The sequence below is a fragment of the Cygnus olor genome, chromosome 1, assembly GCF_009769625.2.
Source record: "Cygnus olor isolate bCygOlo1 chromosome 1, bCygOlo1.pri.v2, whole genome shotgun sequence".
NCBI lineage: Eukaryota > Metazoa > Chordata > Aves > Anseriformes > Anatidae > Cygnus > Cygnus olor.
In genome coordinates, this window is record NC_049169.1 from 81,115,348 (window position 1) to 81,130,104 (window position 14,757).

At 38.0% G+C, this 14,757-nt stretch overlaps 1 protein-coding gene across 1 annotated transcript in view; it reads left to right on the plus strand.

Annotated features, from left to right (window-relative positions):
• The window catches only part of ROBO2 (roundabout guidance receptor 2), a 1,087,423-nt gene that overhangs the window by 1,013,223 nt on the left and 59,443 nt on the right, over window positions 1-14,757 (plus strand). The window contains 3 exon segments of the mRNA XM_040566381.1: window positions 1,922-2,046; window positions 4,862-5,033; window positions 11,081-11,263. Of these exon segments, the coding sequence (XP_040422315.1) occupies window positions 1,922-2,046; window positions 4,862-5,033; window positions 11,081-11,263 (480 nt within the window).

The following is a 14,757-nucleotide window of genomic DNA, read 5'->3' on the forward strand; positions in this document are numbered from 1 at the left end:
AAATTGTATAATTCTTGCAACAAGATACTCCTGCTCTTCAGGGTTACCAGGATAAGGATTTGAGCTCAGCTCCTTGAGCCTGTGCCAGGTCAAGTACTGAGAACCATCCAAAGTGGGAACATAGCCAGTCTCAAAGAGGCCACAGGAAAAAAATAAGAAAAACTGGAATGACTCAGGAAAGTCTAGTATTCTCGATATCTGTGGCTGCACTTGGTTGTGTTAAACCTGCCAGACAGTAATACAAAGATGCCAGTGACTTTGTATGCTTTTCAGAGAAGTATGGTCCAAGAATGTTCACATATTCAGGAGCATCTATTAAAGATAAGACTAGAGTGCCCTCAGAATGTAGCAGTTAAGAGTCTTCTCTGGATAGGAAAGCTCAAGACTAGGGAATTGGAGTTGAGGAGCCACACAACATGAGGTGCCTAAAACTAGAGGACTATTTAAATTTGAAGTTGAGATGGGGAGACTGGAAAATATTTTAGGTTCTGATAAAAGGTCTACTGTTATTCTTCAACACAAGCTTCCATATTTCATGTTGAATATGTTAAGTTTGTATTAGAGGTGGTGACAAATTCATGGGAGAAAAATTCAGTAAAGAGGTATTAAATAAAATGTCACCATGGAACAGAAAGACTCTGAGCAACAGGACACAGGGAGTTGAAAAATTGTCCTGGAGAACTATCATTATATGCTCACTTTATTAGTCCACACTTTCCTGGCCTTTTTCTATTATGTTGTTTTTGTTTGTTTGTTTGTTTGTTTGGAATACTGGGTAAATGGACCAGGATAGATGGACTAGATGGATCATAGGACCAAGTCAGTGCAGATGTTATTATTATTTATTTCCCTCCCAGGGACATACTGTAATATGACACACTCAACTTTGGTGACTTAGCTTGTCACTGCAGTGGAGTTTCGGTGCTTGCTTCAAAGTAAGGGAGGAGAGAGTGAGGCTGAAGAAGTTTTAATATCTTAGAGTGGCCAAGGAGGGACATGTGCCTTTGCTGTGGCATACCTATGACGGGAGAGCCCGCACATGGATGCAGCAGATGCTCACAGAGGGGACTTTTTCTTCCCTATCAAACTTGGGGCACCGCTTTCCAAACATGTCCTAAGCCAACAAAAGCATGAAGGGCTTTGCTAGCATAGCTCTGATCACTAACAGCTATGCTTTATTTATTTTTTTTTCTTCACACTACTAGCAAGTGAGTGTAGTGGGGCTGACAAACAATTGCCTGGTAGATATGGCCTTGATGTGCAGTGGCCACTGTGAATGTTTGAATTGAATGGGACTCAGGAGAAAGAAAGATTTTCCTGGGGAAAAGAGGACATAAGTATATATCTGACCTAATTTACCATCTCCCCTGTTCACTGGCATTTGGTGTAAAGCCCCAGTTTAACCCTTTTCTGCCTAGGAACTGAAAAGCTTTATGCTTAAATGCTTTATGTTGAGTTAATGTCTTCTTGGAGGACAAAAAAAAGTAAATAAAAATTCTTAAACTTCTGCTCACAATAATGTTAGACGACATCAGTAAAAAACAACCAAAGGACTCTTCAGGGCAGGTGATGCAGTCTCACATTATGACTTAGTTGACATATACGTGTATTATGGAAAACAAATGAGAGCGTGAGAATAATTCTAATGCAAGCTTAAGAAATGCTAAATCTAAATAAAAGAGGAATGATTTGTATTGACTCTCCATTGCCACAAATTCTGCATTTTCATTCAGTGCAATGCTTCTCTTCAGAAAGGCATTATTCAAAATTGTCAGTGCCTTAACAAAATGTGCATACCTACACCTGCAGGCAGTGTGAACTGTATGTATTCTTGTCTTGCACTTACACAGTTTCAGCAAAATTTGTGCTCTAGGAGATGTATTAACGTCTTACTTCTGTTTGTTCCCTCTGTTTGGTGCAGCTCCAAGTGCCCCTCCTCAGTCTGTTACTGTCCTGACAGTTGGAAACCACAACAGCACAAGCATCAGCATCTCCTGGGATCCTCCCCCTCCAGATCACCAAAATGGAGTCATCCAGGAGTACAAGGTAGAAAGGATCTGTACTGACAGGGATGTGTATTTAAGGAAAAAGCCTGTTTGAATTAGAGAACAAAAGCACTGTTTATGGATTTAGATTCTGGCAGCATTTACTGCCACCCATATAATTATATGGGGAAAGAGGACTGAGTGCTTATGCATTTTATTTATTTTTTTATTTTTAATTTAAGCAGCACTACTGTTACATTAAAAGCAAAAATAACATGAGCTAGATCTGGAAGAGAGTTGTAGTTGGCAGCTAGTTTACAGAGCTTTTATTTCTTCCTTTTCCCTGCTGTGGAAAGAGAATGGTTGTTTTTATTATTATTTTTTTTTTTTTCCTAAGGGGTTCTCTACTCCCAGGACAGGTGGTGGAGCCCCTTTCTTAGAGTGTCTTCACTCTGGCATGAAAACTGGCAGGAAATATACTGCTCCTTTCCACTGCAAACATGCTAATGTTGACACTTCAGGGTCAAAATCAAGAACTATGGCTCTGGGAGAATACAAGTCTTCTTCCAATGACTATCACTGTCAAGATTCAAAACTTAAAGTGCTAGGTTGTTTGCTCTGAGGACCAGTTTGTATATGCGGTTTGTTACTTGGCTGCTTCCTGCATTGGCTGTCTTCTCTCCTCCTTTGTCGCTATGATGTCTCAAATTATCCGTTCCTTATTTATCACCTTACATTTTGTAATGGTCTGTAATTCCTCACTAGGTTCGCTTTTGCACAAGTGTTTTTCACAACATGGAAACATTGCAGTGTGTTATTGGTGGTGTTGGGGAACGCTATGGATAAAATGATCAAGCTAGGTTCAGCATTGTCACAGGCTTGCAACTGTGGAACACACAGTTTGGTAAACACATTCACGTTGACAGGCTTGTGTACCGAATGTGAAATTTTTAATTGAAGTAAAGCAGGGCAGCTTCCTTGACAATCCCGCAAAGGGTGGAAATGGTAGTATTAGCTTTTTGAGATGCAGGTGATTGTTTTACATAGGAAGATATAATTTATTCTTCCTGATGTATCTTGAGGGAACACAGCATAAAGAATGGAGAAAGTGCTTAGCTTTTAAACCAACTAATGTTTCAACATCTTATAGCTTATCATTTGGTCTGAGGGATGCAGTAAATGCTTACAATATTTATGTTTAGCATAGCATTTCTTTTGTTTTGCTTTTAGTCAATATTAAGATTGATTAATCCCAATATTCTATTGATCTCATTTTCATATCAATTAATAATTATCTTTTGCCTTAATTCATCTTGATACTGACTCCACTATAAGTCAATATTAACTATCAAGGGCTTACAGGCAAATAAGTAAAACAATCTTAAACCACAAGAATATGTTGATATGAAACCAAGTTGGATGATGATTAATAAAAGCCACATTCCATGTGAGTGCTCAAACATATAGACTGTTTATAAAAATGGCTGGAGTCACTACTTATTACATCCCTTCTGCATTAGATTAGGTGGCTGCCTGATTAGTGTGCTGGCTATGGTGAATCTAATGCAAAGAGTCTAACACTTCCTTTAGTATAAAATGACTGCTGAGGTTTCACAGGACTTTTGCTAACAAATTGAATGTAGGTCTGTTGATTCCAGTTCAATCATGAGAATGCCTGTAAATTCATTTATGAATTCAATGCCTTTAATTAGGAGCATCTCATAGCTGCTATGACCTAAGACCAGGACAGACAAGGACTGAAAGAATTAACTGGAATAGTCTCTCACCCTAATGCATTCTGCCCCACAAATAAGATCCACACGAGCTTAGGAGAATTAGAGTTTCTTTTATCCTCCAAGTCTTCCTCAAAATTTCAGAGAAAAGAGATGAGGTGTGACAAAAAACTGAGAAGGGTCAAAAATAAGGGTAAAAAAATCATTAGCTTAGACGCATCAGTTGGTTGCTGATAGTGGTTCCACCAGCAGTGCTTTCTTCTGTGCTTATAATTATGTAGTGTACATATGATACCTTTATGCATTGATTTTCTTGAGTAAAGTGGTAGTGAATGCTTTCTTTAATAATACAGAAGCAATATGTGCAGATAACATTAACTGAAGAAGAATCCCTAAGAAGTCTTGCTCCTGTTCTCAGGAAAAGCCTATGGATAAATGCAAGAGATAGAACATCACTCTGAAATGATACACAATTCTCATTAAAAAATGTGAATTCGGATTAGAAAGTATTTTGTTATATTTGTTTAATTAGAAAATAATTGAGTCAGGAACTGATTTCTGAAAAATATAGATAATCACAACAGTGACAATAAAAGGTTGGTTTTTACTTACTTCACTTTAGAAATTTCACATCCCCCTGTTTTGTAGCAAAATGAAGTTGAAATTTTGAATTTTTTTTTTATTCTTTAGTACTTTACGATGCATTCTATTAGTTGTTTTCCTTTTGCTGCTCAGTGGGAAAGTAAGAATGAATAAAATGGATTTTTTTTTTTAAGGAAAGATCTGCCAGTAATTATACTGCTGAACAAGATTTCAATTAATGTATAAGACCTCTTTTTCATTCGGATGATTCTGTTCTGTGCTCCTAAGAAGTGTACCATGGAATTGCACTCCTTTGAGAGTCAGAGTCCAGAGCAGTGTTTGCGAACAGTCTTTGCAACATAGTTGATTTTATGCTAATCTGGGTTAGTTTGCTGAGCTAAAGCATCCCAACTCCAGCTGCTCCTGGATGGTAACATTGTTTAAAAGTCCAAAGTACAAAATAGTGGTTGTCATGCAATACCTTGATATGTCATATCTATGAGCTATTGTTTATGAGTATGAAGAATTTCATCATTTTTAACACCTCAACTTTTGTCCCAGATCTGGTGCCTAGGTAATGAGACTCGATTTCATATCAACAAAACAGTAGATGCAGCCATTCGGTCTGTAGTAATAGGTGGCCTATATCCAGGTATTCAGTACCGTGTGGAAGTTGCTGCAAGCACCAGTGCAGGTGTGGGAGTAAAAAGTGAGCCACAACCCATAATAATTGGTAAGTAAATTGTCTATTCTATTGTTTTATTTTGTTTGTTTGTTTGTTTTGACTTTCAGAAATGCTCTCATAAATCACTTCTGGAAACATAAAAATCCATGGAGCAAAAGACAACATTTAAATTGAGCTAGGTAGTTAGCTTTTAACACCCCACTGCCTGCTGATGTTTTGTCTTGATTTGTGCAGGTTTCTCACAGCCAGTTCTGTGAACTAGTTCTTTCTTTGCTGAGACATTATAGAAAAAGCAGAGTACGTAGTGAAACTGATCTAATATTTTTTTAAAATGAATTTACCACTTTTGCAGCTTGACAGATTTATGGAACTAACAGCTAGAGCTCCCTTTTTCTCCTCTTCAGATGACTGCAATATTGCTTTACTCGTAGCGTTGGTGCCTAAGGCACTATTTACAGTTAGTTTTTTGAACATATGAAGTCAATGTTTCTCAGGTATCCCAAGCAGACAAGTTTCCTCTGACAAAGAAAGAGTAGCCTGTAGTTCAAATGCAGAGCAAAGGTAGTATTATCAACTCTGCCTTTGAAATGACTGTTTCTTATTAGTGGTTTCCATGCTGGATTAATTTCCTGACCCAAGGGAAACACAGATTCTGTTTCTTCTGAGATTCTTCTCAAGTATGAAACATAAAGTCAAGAACAATATGGGAAAGGTAAGAATAGGAAAAGTAACTATATTTAGCAAAACTGAATTGGGCTATGCACAGCACCCCTTCAGAATGCATAATGCAGGAATTTTGTTACTTTCATCTGTATGATCTAATTTAGTTATTGCTTAAATAGGCTTTTGTTTGCTTGTTTGTGGGTTTGTTGTTATTAAATATTTTCTCTCTAGAAAGTGTTAACAACACAATGTCCCAAACATGGACATTTCTATTATTTGTAGGCATTTAGAAAAGGCCAACCCCTAAGAGTTGCTTAAATGTTTAATGATATTCAGGTTCCCTGTGTATCAAAATAGAGATATTCTAGCTTTGCATGTATTGTCGCTGGCAGAGGAAATATAAGATTGCACTGGTTTTAGAAAGAGTCAGTCACAGAAACTCTAAAGAAAGGAGGGGGAAAAGGGTTTTCTAGAACTGAAAGCAAGAATTTGATTTTTGAAAATACAAGAAGCCTGTCCTCTAGCGGGCCTGAATTTTGGACCTCTGTGTAAATAGCTTATGTTGACCTCTGTGTAAATAGCTTATGTTGTGATACTGATCTGTCATTGCACTCGCTTTGAGCAGGGCTTTTCTTGTTATTTCCCTTACTAAGAGGGTTCCATCCAGCTACACCCTACTCACATTGGGCTTGTTCCAGCAAAGTACTTAAGTGCCTTTCAGTTTGGGCATATGAGTAGTCTTGTGTCACTTAACCTGGTGTGAGTTAAATTTACACTAAAGTGCTTTCTTGGGTGATTGCCAGATGCTTTCTTGGGTGATTGCCAGAATGCTCAGCTCCACATCTGGATGCAGCCCTTCATCTTGTCTTTTTCCTTAGAAAAAATGACTAATATAATCAAGTGTTAATTGTGGGGAGATCTGTATTGTTACATGAAGGAGGAAAGGGATGCTAGGATGCAAATAAAATACAAAAGGAAGAAAAAAGGGTTTTGGCGTTTGGAGACCAAGTAAGTTTTGCATTGTTAAACTTAATGATTTATTTATCCCTTTAATGATCCCAGAACGTCTACTCCAACAAGTCTCTGGTAACATCTTTGCATGTTTAAGAGTCCTTTACATGAAAAGCAGAAGAGAGTCTTTTCTGTTTGGGTTGCATTTTTGCTCTCATTTCTGTTTTCCCTTTGGGGAGCACAAAGCTAGATGTATTTACTATTGTATGGTCTGTATCTCACTTTTCTTTAGGTTCTGTTTTTCTATTGCTTATGAGCCGTAGTTGCTGGCAGTTGTTTCTCAGAATATAAATTCACTTGATAAAGGTAGTAGTGTTTAAGTGACACAGTTTCTGGAAAATTTGAGTTGGTTGTTTGTCAGTGTTTGACTGAGAATCAGGAACATAAAATAAGAAAATGAAATTTTTAGGGAAACTTAAAAAAAAAAAAAAAGGATTAAGTGAACAAACCTCAAAACATAATCATGAATGGGAAAACATTATCAAGTGGTTGTATTATAATGGATTCCTATATGGCCTGGTGCCTAGCTATACTACTTAATAGCTTGCAAACAGAATGAACAGCTACAGAAATTCTAAGTTATGGAGAGAGCATGTCAGTGATACAGAACAGTTAAGTCTCATTGCTAAACAGTATGACGTCCGTTGTCACAAAATATATTCTGACATGTAAGAAGTTAAGATGTTCTCAAATACAGGTTATGTTCTTCTAAGAATTTATTCTGAAAGTAACTGATTTTCACCGTGGATAATCAACTACTGATTTCCCAAACCAAGTCTAAGTAACAGGCTAATGAAAATCCAAACAGGATTTTCATTAAACACGAGAATATGGAGTTGTAGAAAATATATTATTTCTTTAATTAGGAGTCATGTCACAGTTACTGGAATTCCTTGCCCGTACTTCAAGCCTGATGTTGAAAAATGTTATGGGAGACTGAGAGAGAATCAAGAATAACATTTTTACCATCACTATTGATATGCTGAAAAATTTTGCTTGGAATATCAGAAATAGAATTGAAGATAAAAGCAATATTGGTTAAAGACAGCGCTATTATTTCTTTTCATCAGTCCATCACAGGCCTGTTCATTCTTACATTCCATCATTGACATAATAATATGAGGAACAGCTGCAAACTTTCACAGTAATAGGTACAATCGAATCTGATGTGTCTAATTAATTTTTGGTCCGACAAATTAGTTTTGTTCTTCATTACTCTCCAATGGGAGGAAGACATTATATTTCATTATGTTTTTGTCTTCGGGAACAATGGAGCGTTACAGGTCACACACTTCCCTTGTATCTGTTCTAATTAGTTGAACTGACAGCATTGTTACAGAAACACCTGCAGCATATGAAATAGTACACTGGTACCTTGGATGACATATATATTACTTCTGATTAAATATTATATAAAGAAATACATAATTAATGTAATTTGTTTTCCAAAACCACAACAATTCTATTAATTTTATGAACCGTCAGTGGGTACCTCATCCGTATCCATTTATTTTTCAGTCACCGAATTCAGAAAGCATATGTTATTTTGACATTTAAATGAATTAGTACTTTTGCATTCATAATTGGTAGGCACTGAAGGGCAAGAACAAACAGCTAGACTGCAAACTTCAGAAGGTAATTTGGAGACAGGTTGCACCTTCCCCCAGAAGAGAGGGAGAGTTGAAAGTCCTGTGAATGCTCTCCTCAGGCAAACCTCTCTGCAGTTTGTTCTCACATCCTCTGTCCCCAGGAGACTGCTTTCTAACCGTAGAGAAAATATTGGATCTATAGCACTAGGATGTTTTGGAGGCCTTTACTGGAAGCAGTTGTTCTTTTCTTGAACCCAGGAGTGTCTGCTCCTAAATCTGTTGTCTCTGAAGCACTTTCCCCATCCTCGCTTCCCACGACAGTGTGGCTGCCTCCAAAGCAGTGTGGATGTTACCTGTTTCCTCACTGTCCTGCTGCTCTTACCTTGCCTCCAAAGGGCACAGAAATTAACTGAAAGTTAATGGCAATTAGAGCAACATCAACTCCCATGCTGATTTCTACTATAAAATCAATTGTGTGCTTAGAAGAGCATGCCTCTTTCTATTAGTTTTAGTCTTCAGCACTTCCTCTTTTAGCGCTGAGGTGCACCTGTGGGTTGTTTCCATGGGCAACAACAAAAGGGGAAAATCTGACAAAGGAGCCACCGCTGCCTCCCAGCTTTTCTTTGTCACTGGCACTTGCTCTGTTACTGTGAATTGTATTGTTTTTTTGACTGTGGCAAGGCAAAATAGGAAAACTTGGGAAAGGAGAGCTGCAGCTAACAGACCTTGAGACCCATAAAGCTTACCAGCATGACCCAGTATAAACTGGTACAAGGCGAAGGCTTTTTCTCAGCAGGCATAGTGTGACAACATCCTTCTGTGGGACCTGTTTTGTTTGTGGGAAGCCTGTTTTGTTTCTTGAGCAGAACTACTGAAAGCAAGCCAAGCTCTAGCATGGTTTCAGCAGTTTGTTTGCAAAAGCAGACGGTCATCGTTACTAAATATTGACATGGTGATGAAAGAGAGAAAGCTTAATAAAATCACAGAGATCATTAACAGAGTTATAGCAATGTAATGCAGTGCATTACATTTCTTCCTGAGTAGCTGAAGCCAACTCTGAGCTTAGCAGAGGACCTAACCCTGTGTCTTTGCTTGGGCAGCACCGTTCTGAGGCCAATGCAGGTGCAGGCAGGGAAGGCATGGGCAACCTGATATGCTCTGGGACAGGTTCGCATTCACAACCTTGCAGATTTAAACTGTTGACTCCCGTGAAGAACCATCTGTGGAAATAAAGCTGAAAGTGTCAGGCTTTCCTCTCTCTCATCTACTTTAGCAAAGGACTTTGCTTTCGGCTGAAGCTGCTGTGCTGACACAGCGACTGCTTTGCTTAAAGAAGGGAGTGGTAAATTTAACCTCTGCTGACTTACAGAAGAGGAATACATAACATACATTTTGACAGCAACACATAATGCTACAATACTTTTAATAATTCGCTTTGAATGACCATTTCAATGTTTTATTACCATATTCAACTACTTTTATGTATGTGATAGACTCATCACTGAGAATCATAGTATTTTTTGTCTCAGTAGAGTAGGTACTCCTGCAGCTTGAAATCTTTCTTCTGCGTGCATACAGGCATCTGATAGTATTTCACAGGGATTTCAAGAACTGAGCTATATAAAAGCATTTACCAGAAATGACGGACAATTTCTTCTCCACTTTCAAAAATTTAGATGTGGGCAGTTTATATCAAATACAAATAGAATCAAGGTTCATATTTTTTTGCAGAAAAATATGTTCCACATTTCCTGACTTTAAAAATAACCATTTTTGACATGGAGGTGTTGGAATTAGAAAGGTGCCAACCCTGGAACAATGTTTAAGCATTTCCTGAATTTCTTTCTACATTTTTATGAGCATTTGTTTTCAAGCCAGACACCAAGCTTTTCCTTTTGAAAAAGTTCCCTTTTAGAGGAAGAGGGGAAAAAAAACCACACACAAACAACAAAACAAAACCATTGGGAGCATCTACTGAAATTTACAGTTTTCTAAGGTACTAGACACAATTAAGATACTATATAGTTATTTTCGATGCATGTCACTTTAATTGGTATTCCACATGTCATAATTATTTCTTACAGGTTAATGTTAAGGATTGTTCATGCCTATTCTGGGTGAAAAAATAGCATCTGTTCCTATGATTTAGCGCTTACAGTTACCTAAGCTATTTTCTGCTTTGTGTCAAAATCAGTATGCTTAGGATTCATTTGGATTGCGTTCACCATGAAATAATTGCTGGAAAATGCATTTTTGCTTCAATTAAAAATACATACATTGTATTATTTATATTAATTTTGAATCTCTAACATAAAGAAAAAAATGTGTTAAGATCTTTTGGCATGCTGACAAGAATAAAAGAAGGAACTGCTTTTTGATACTATAGCAAGCCTTACATTGGATTTCTCATTTGATTAGCTGTTTGGGTGGGTTTTTTTGAGTTGTTTTCCTACGATCCATTCTCTCATTATTGTATTCTGCCTATAATTATATACAAAAAATAAAAATAAAAACATGTATACTGTTAAAAAAAAAAAAAAAAGGATGCTTCTGGACTAGAATCTGTTAAATTATTTGGGAGAATGCTATAAAGCCATCTTTCCAAATACATTCTGGCAAAATTGCAATAGATCGTGGATTTTCTTACTAGAAGCATTGGTTTTCAGGTGTGCATTAATACTTAGTAAACCTGTCCTACTGTGGATAAGTCTTTTGAGGTGCGCTACTGTTTTTTTGTTGTTTTGTTTTTTTAATTTTTATTTCCAGTAGCTGGTTCCTGTTTGAGTTACAGAATCCATAATAACAATATCCTGTCAACTTTCTTTTGTGCAGGAGGTCGTAACGAAGTTGTCATTACTGAAAATAACAACAGCATAACAGAGCAAATCACTGATGTTGTCAAACAGCCTGCCTTTATAGCTGGCATTGGTGGTGCATGTTGGGTAATTCTGATGGGTTTCAGCATCTGGTTGTACTGGCGCAGAAAGAAGAGGAAGGGGCTCAGTAATTATGCTGGTAAGAACAGTAACTGTTTATTACCATCTCATCAGGTTCCATCATGAAGAGAACAGGTGCAGTTAAACCTGCTTAAAAAACATGTTGAACTTACAGCAGAGGTGGCCTGGGTGAATTTTGTATGCTTGTTTCAAATGTATGCTGTGAAAATGCTGGTGTATGAGAAGCTTTAAATGCATTGCTCGGTACAACATTTCATCATTATCATAAGACAGTTTTTATTTTTACATCTCCAGTATCACATAAAAAGGTACAAAGAGGATTACTCCTTCCCCATGAGGCACTCTGTCAGTGGTTCAGCTCCATTTATGTGCTCAGAAGTGAGTTACACTAGACCTTTATGAGGAAGGTCAGAAAGAGTATTTGGTATCCTTCTTTGTTCCCGTGCATTTCCATGTCTTTGAAGCCATGGGAAATAAACTGAGTTACTTAATCAGTGACTCCATATCTATAACCACTGGAGAAGAAAATGATGTATCAGAGAAGTGTGGTCAAAATTTACCTATGGCAGAAGCCATAAAAAGTTTTGTTGGAGGTAGAACACCTTAGAATGCCCTTGCAATGTGATCCGTTTTGCGCCAAATGTGTTGTTCCACTTACAAATTAGTTTTTGAAAATCACATTCAGAAAAATAAATTCACCAAATTAAAAGGCTTTCTTCCTCCCCCAAACTATCTGTTTTCTATATTATTCTGTGCTTCAGGATTCTTATGTAGTTTTAGGAAGTCAGGTGAATATAGGATTACAATAAAATGGGTTGCTATGAAGCCTAATTTAACATGAAAAAGCTGTTTGTCAAATATTAGAGTAGTTTCTATTGTTGTGCTTATATAATACATTTAAAAAGAGAAAACATTTCCTGTTTGAGGAGGATTTGCACAGTTGAGAATACAGCATATTTGATGTTGACATTATATGAGACTAAATTTGCGCTACTACTCTACAATTTACAAGTTGTCACATGCCAGCCAGAAGACACAGGTGCCCTAGGCATCTAAACATCTCTAATACTTTGCTCCCATCAAAAAAAAAAAAACAACATTAATTCCCTGCTCTCAACCGAACAGTCCTATGCCTCCTCACCTTGGTGTTAGCTATCACCAGTGTCCTCGATGTCCTCACTGGACTCACTAAACCAAGAGGAAACTGTTCATGGTTCTAGAGTTTCTTGGCGGGGGACTCCAATCCTTCTTGTTCTTACCCCAGCTGAATTAGTTTTCCACTGGCTTATTGAAATGAAACAACCCAAGAAGAGATCAGACAAGCACCAAAGTCAGCACGGTGGAAGCAGAGAGAAGAGAGACCTGTTCAATGGCAGCAGCTCTTAGATATACTCAGCTTCTGTGGAACCTCACCTTGCATGACCGTGTGGCCTGTATCATTCATAGGTTATGCTTTTTGATGAAATGTTTTTAATTTCCTTTAACAGCAATGACTTTTAGTCTCTGAGACATGGTGTAAATTGATGAACTAATATATATCACACATGCCAATACATGTGCTGATGTGAAATACCAGTTTAGATGCCAAGATTTTTCATATTAAGGGAGAGTTGTACTGCTATTCCTTTGAGGAAGCAGTCACAGAACCATAGAGTGTCCTGCGTTGGACGGGACCTCAAAGGTCATCTATTTCCAACCCTCCTGCCATAGGCAGGGACATCACCCAGTAGATCAGGTTGCTCAGGGCCTCATCTAACGTGGTCTTGAACACCTCCAGGGATAGGACATCCACAGTCTATCTGGGCAACCTGTTCCAGTGCCTCACCACCCTCTGAGTGAAGAATTTCCTCCTAACCTCTAATCTAAATCTCCCCTCCTTTAGTTTAAAACCATTCCCCCTCGTCCTGTCAATATCTGATTGAGCAAAGAGTTACTCTCCATCTTTTTTATAAGTCCCCTTCAAGTACTGAAACGTTGCAATGAGGTCACCCTGGAGCCTTCACTTCTGTAGGCTGAACGTCCCCAGCTCTCTCAGCATCTGTATCAGTCATACAGATAGACTTTGGACACAAGCTAAGACAGCTCTTCCTTAGCATGCAGAATTATTAGCCCTGCGTGTAGGTTGGCATGCTGGGTGGGAGGGTAGCTTGAGAAAAAAGTATTTTATACCTTAAAATATATACCTGTAGTTGTTTATAATAGTCATTTTAAACAGTGTGTCTCCTGCAACTCATTCCTTCTCATGATGTTTGCTGCATCTAAGTGTGATGTGAACATTGCATCATGACATGGAATTCCCATTACTGGAATTATGACTTGCTTTTAGCAAGGAAAGTTCATAACAGATCATGTTTCAGAATCCATCCTAACATTTACAATGTGGAGAACAGCATGTCCACACAATAACTGTCTTCAAACGTGACTGTCTAAATCCACTGCTCACCTTTCCAACTGTCATTTCTCATTGGCTGCTGGCTGGTTAGTACTTTAAGCTCAACTGTTATGTCCCGCATATGATACTAAGCCACAACTGAGTATACTCCAGAGGAAACTTGTGCCCTGCAATTAACGCTTGTTATCGGGGTGTGTAACTCACAATGTGTTTGCTTTCTTGTTTTGCAGTTCAGTCCTTCACCTTCACCCCTGCAGGTACTGTCCATTAGTCTGTCTCTTACCTCACCAACACATCATTGCAAGCATTAGCAAAGTGTTTATAAACGTGTGAGTTATGCAGAAATAAAGCCAAACAAAAGTTGAAACACTTCTGCTACCTATCTGTGGTGAAAACATAGCATTTATTCTACTAGTGATTCCAGGGAAACTTAAAAACTACCACCATAAATGTCTTTGCCATAATTCTGCATGCTTCTTACTCGTCTAACTCTTCAAAATAATGCAGTTTTGAAAATAATTTCAAATTACAAATGCTTGAGCTAACATAATATAAACAAGCATTAGTCACATATGACCAAATTTTGGATTTTAAAGCTCAGAAAAAGTATTTTGAATGTTTTTTGAAGGTCTGGAGCTGTCTCTTTTGTCCCCTCTGCCATACATATGATAGAGACCAGTCTTTTAACTGCATTGTGGGACTGGTCCTCATGCTCTGCTTGCTGCTTTCTACCTCCTGCTGATCTTCAGCCACATCTCAAGTTTTAGCTTAACACAAAAGAGCAGATGACTGTTGAGGCAGATGAGTGGAGGTGGTGCCGTCTGCACCAGGGACTGATGACATTGCTAGGGAGAGCTCTCCACCTCCTGGCTTCTTGGTGTGTTTGTCAAAGCCAAAATAAGTCGTGCATCCTACCCTAAACACTTTACTTACTTTGAGTTACAATGTAGGATTTTTTTCAAAAATAAAATAATACGTCTTTGAATTTGGTTCTTAGTTGTGCCATTGTCAACTGACTGTAACTACTAATTTTTTCCCATGGTCTTTGCAGCTGACATTGGAACAACACAAGATTGTGTTAGAGCTGCCATGTGCATGATTCAGTGCAGTTGATCCACATGTGCAGGGTGACTAGGATATGTCAGAGGCGCAACCAAAAA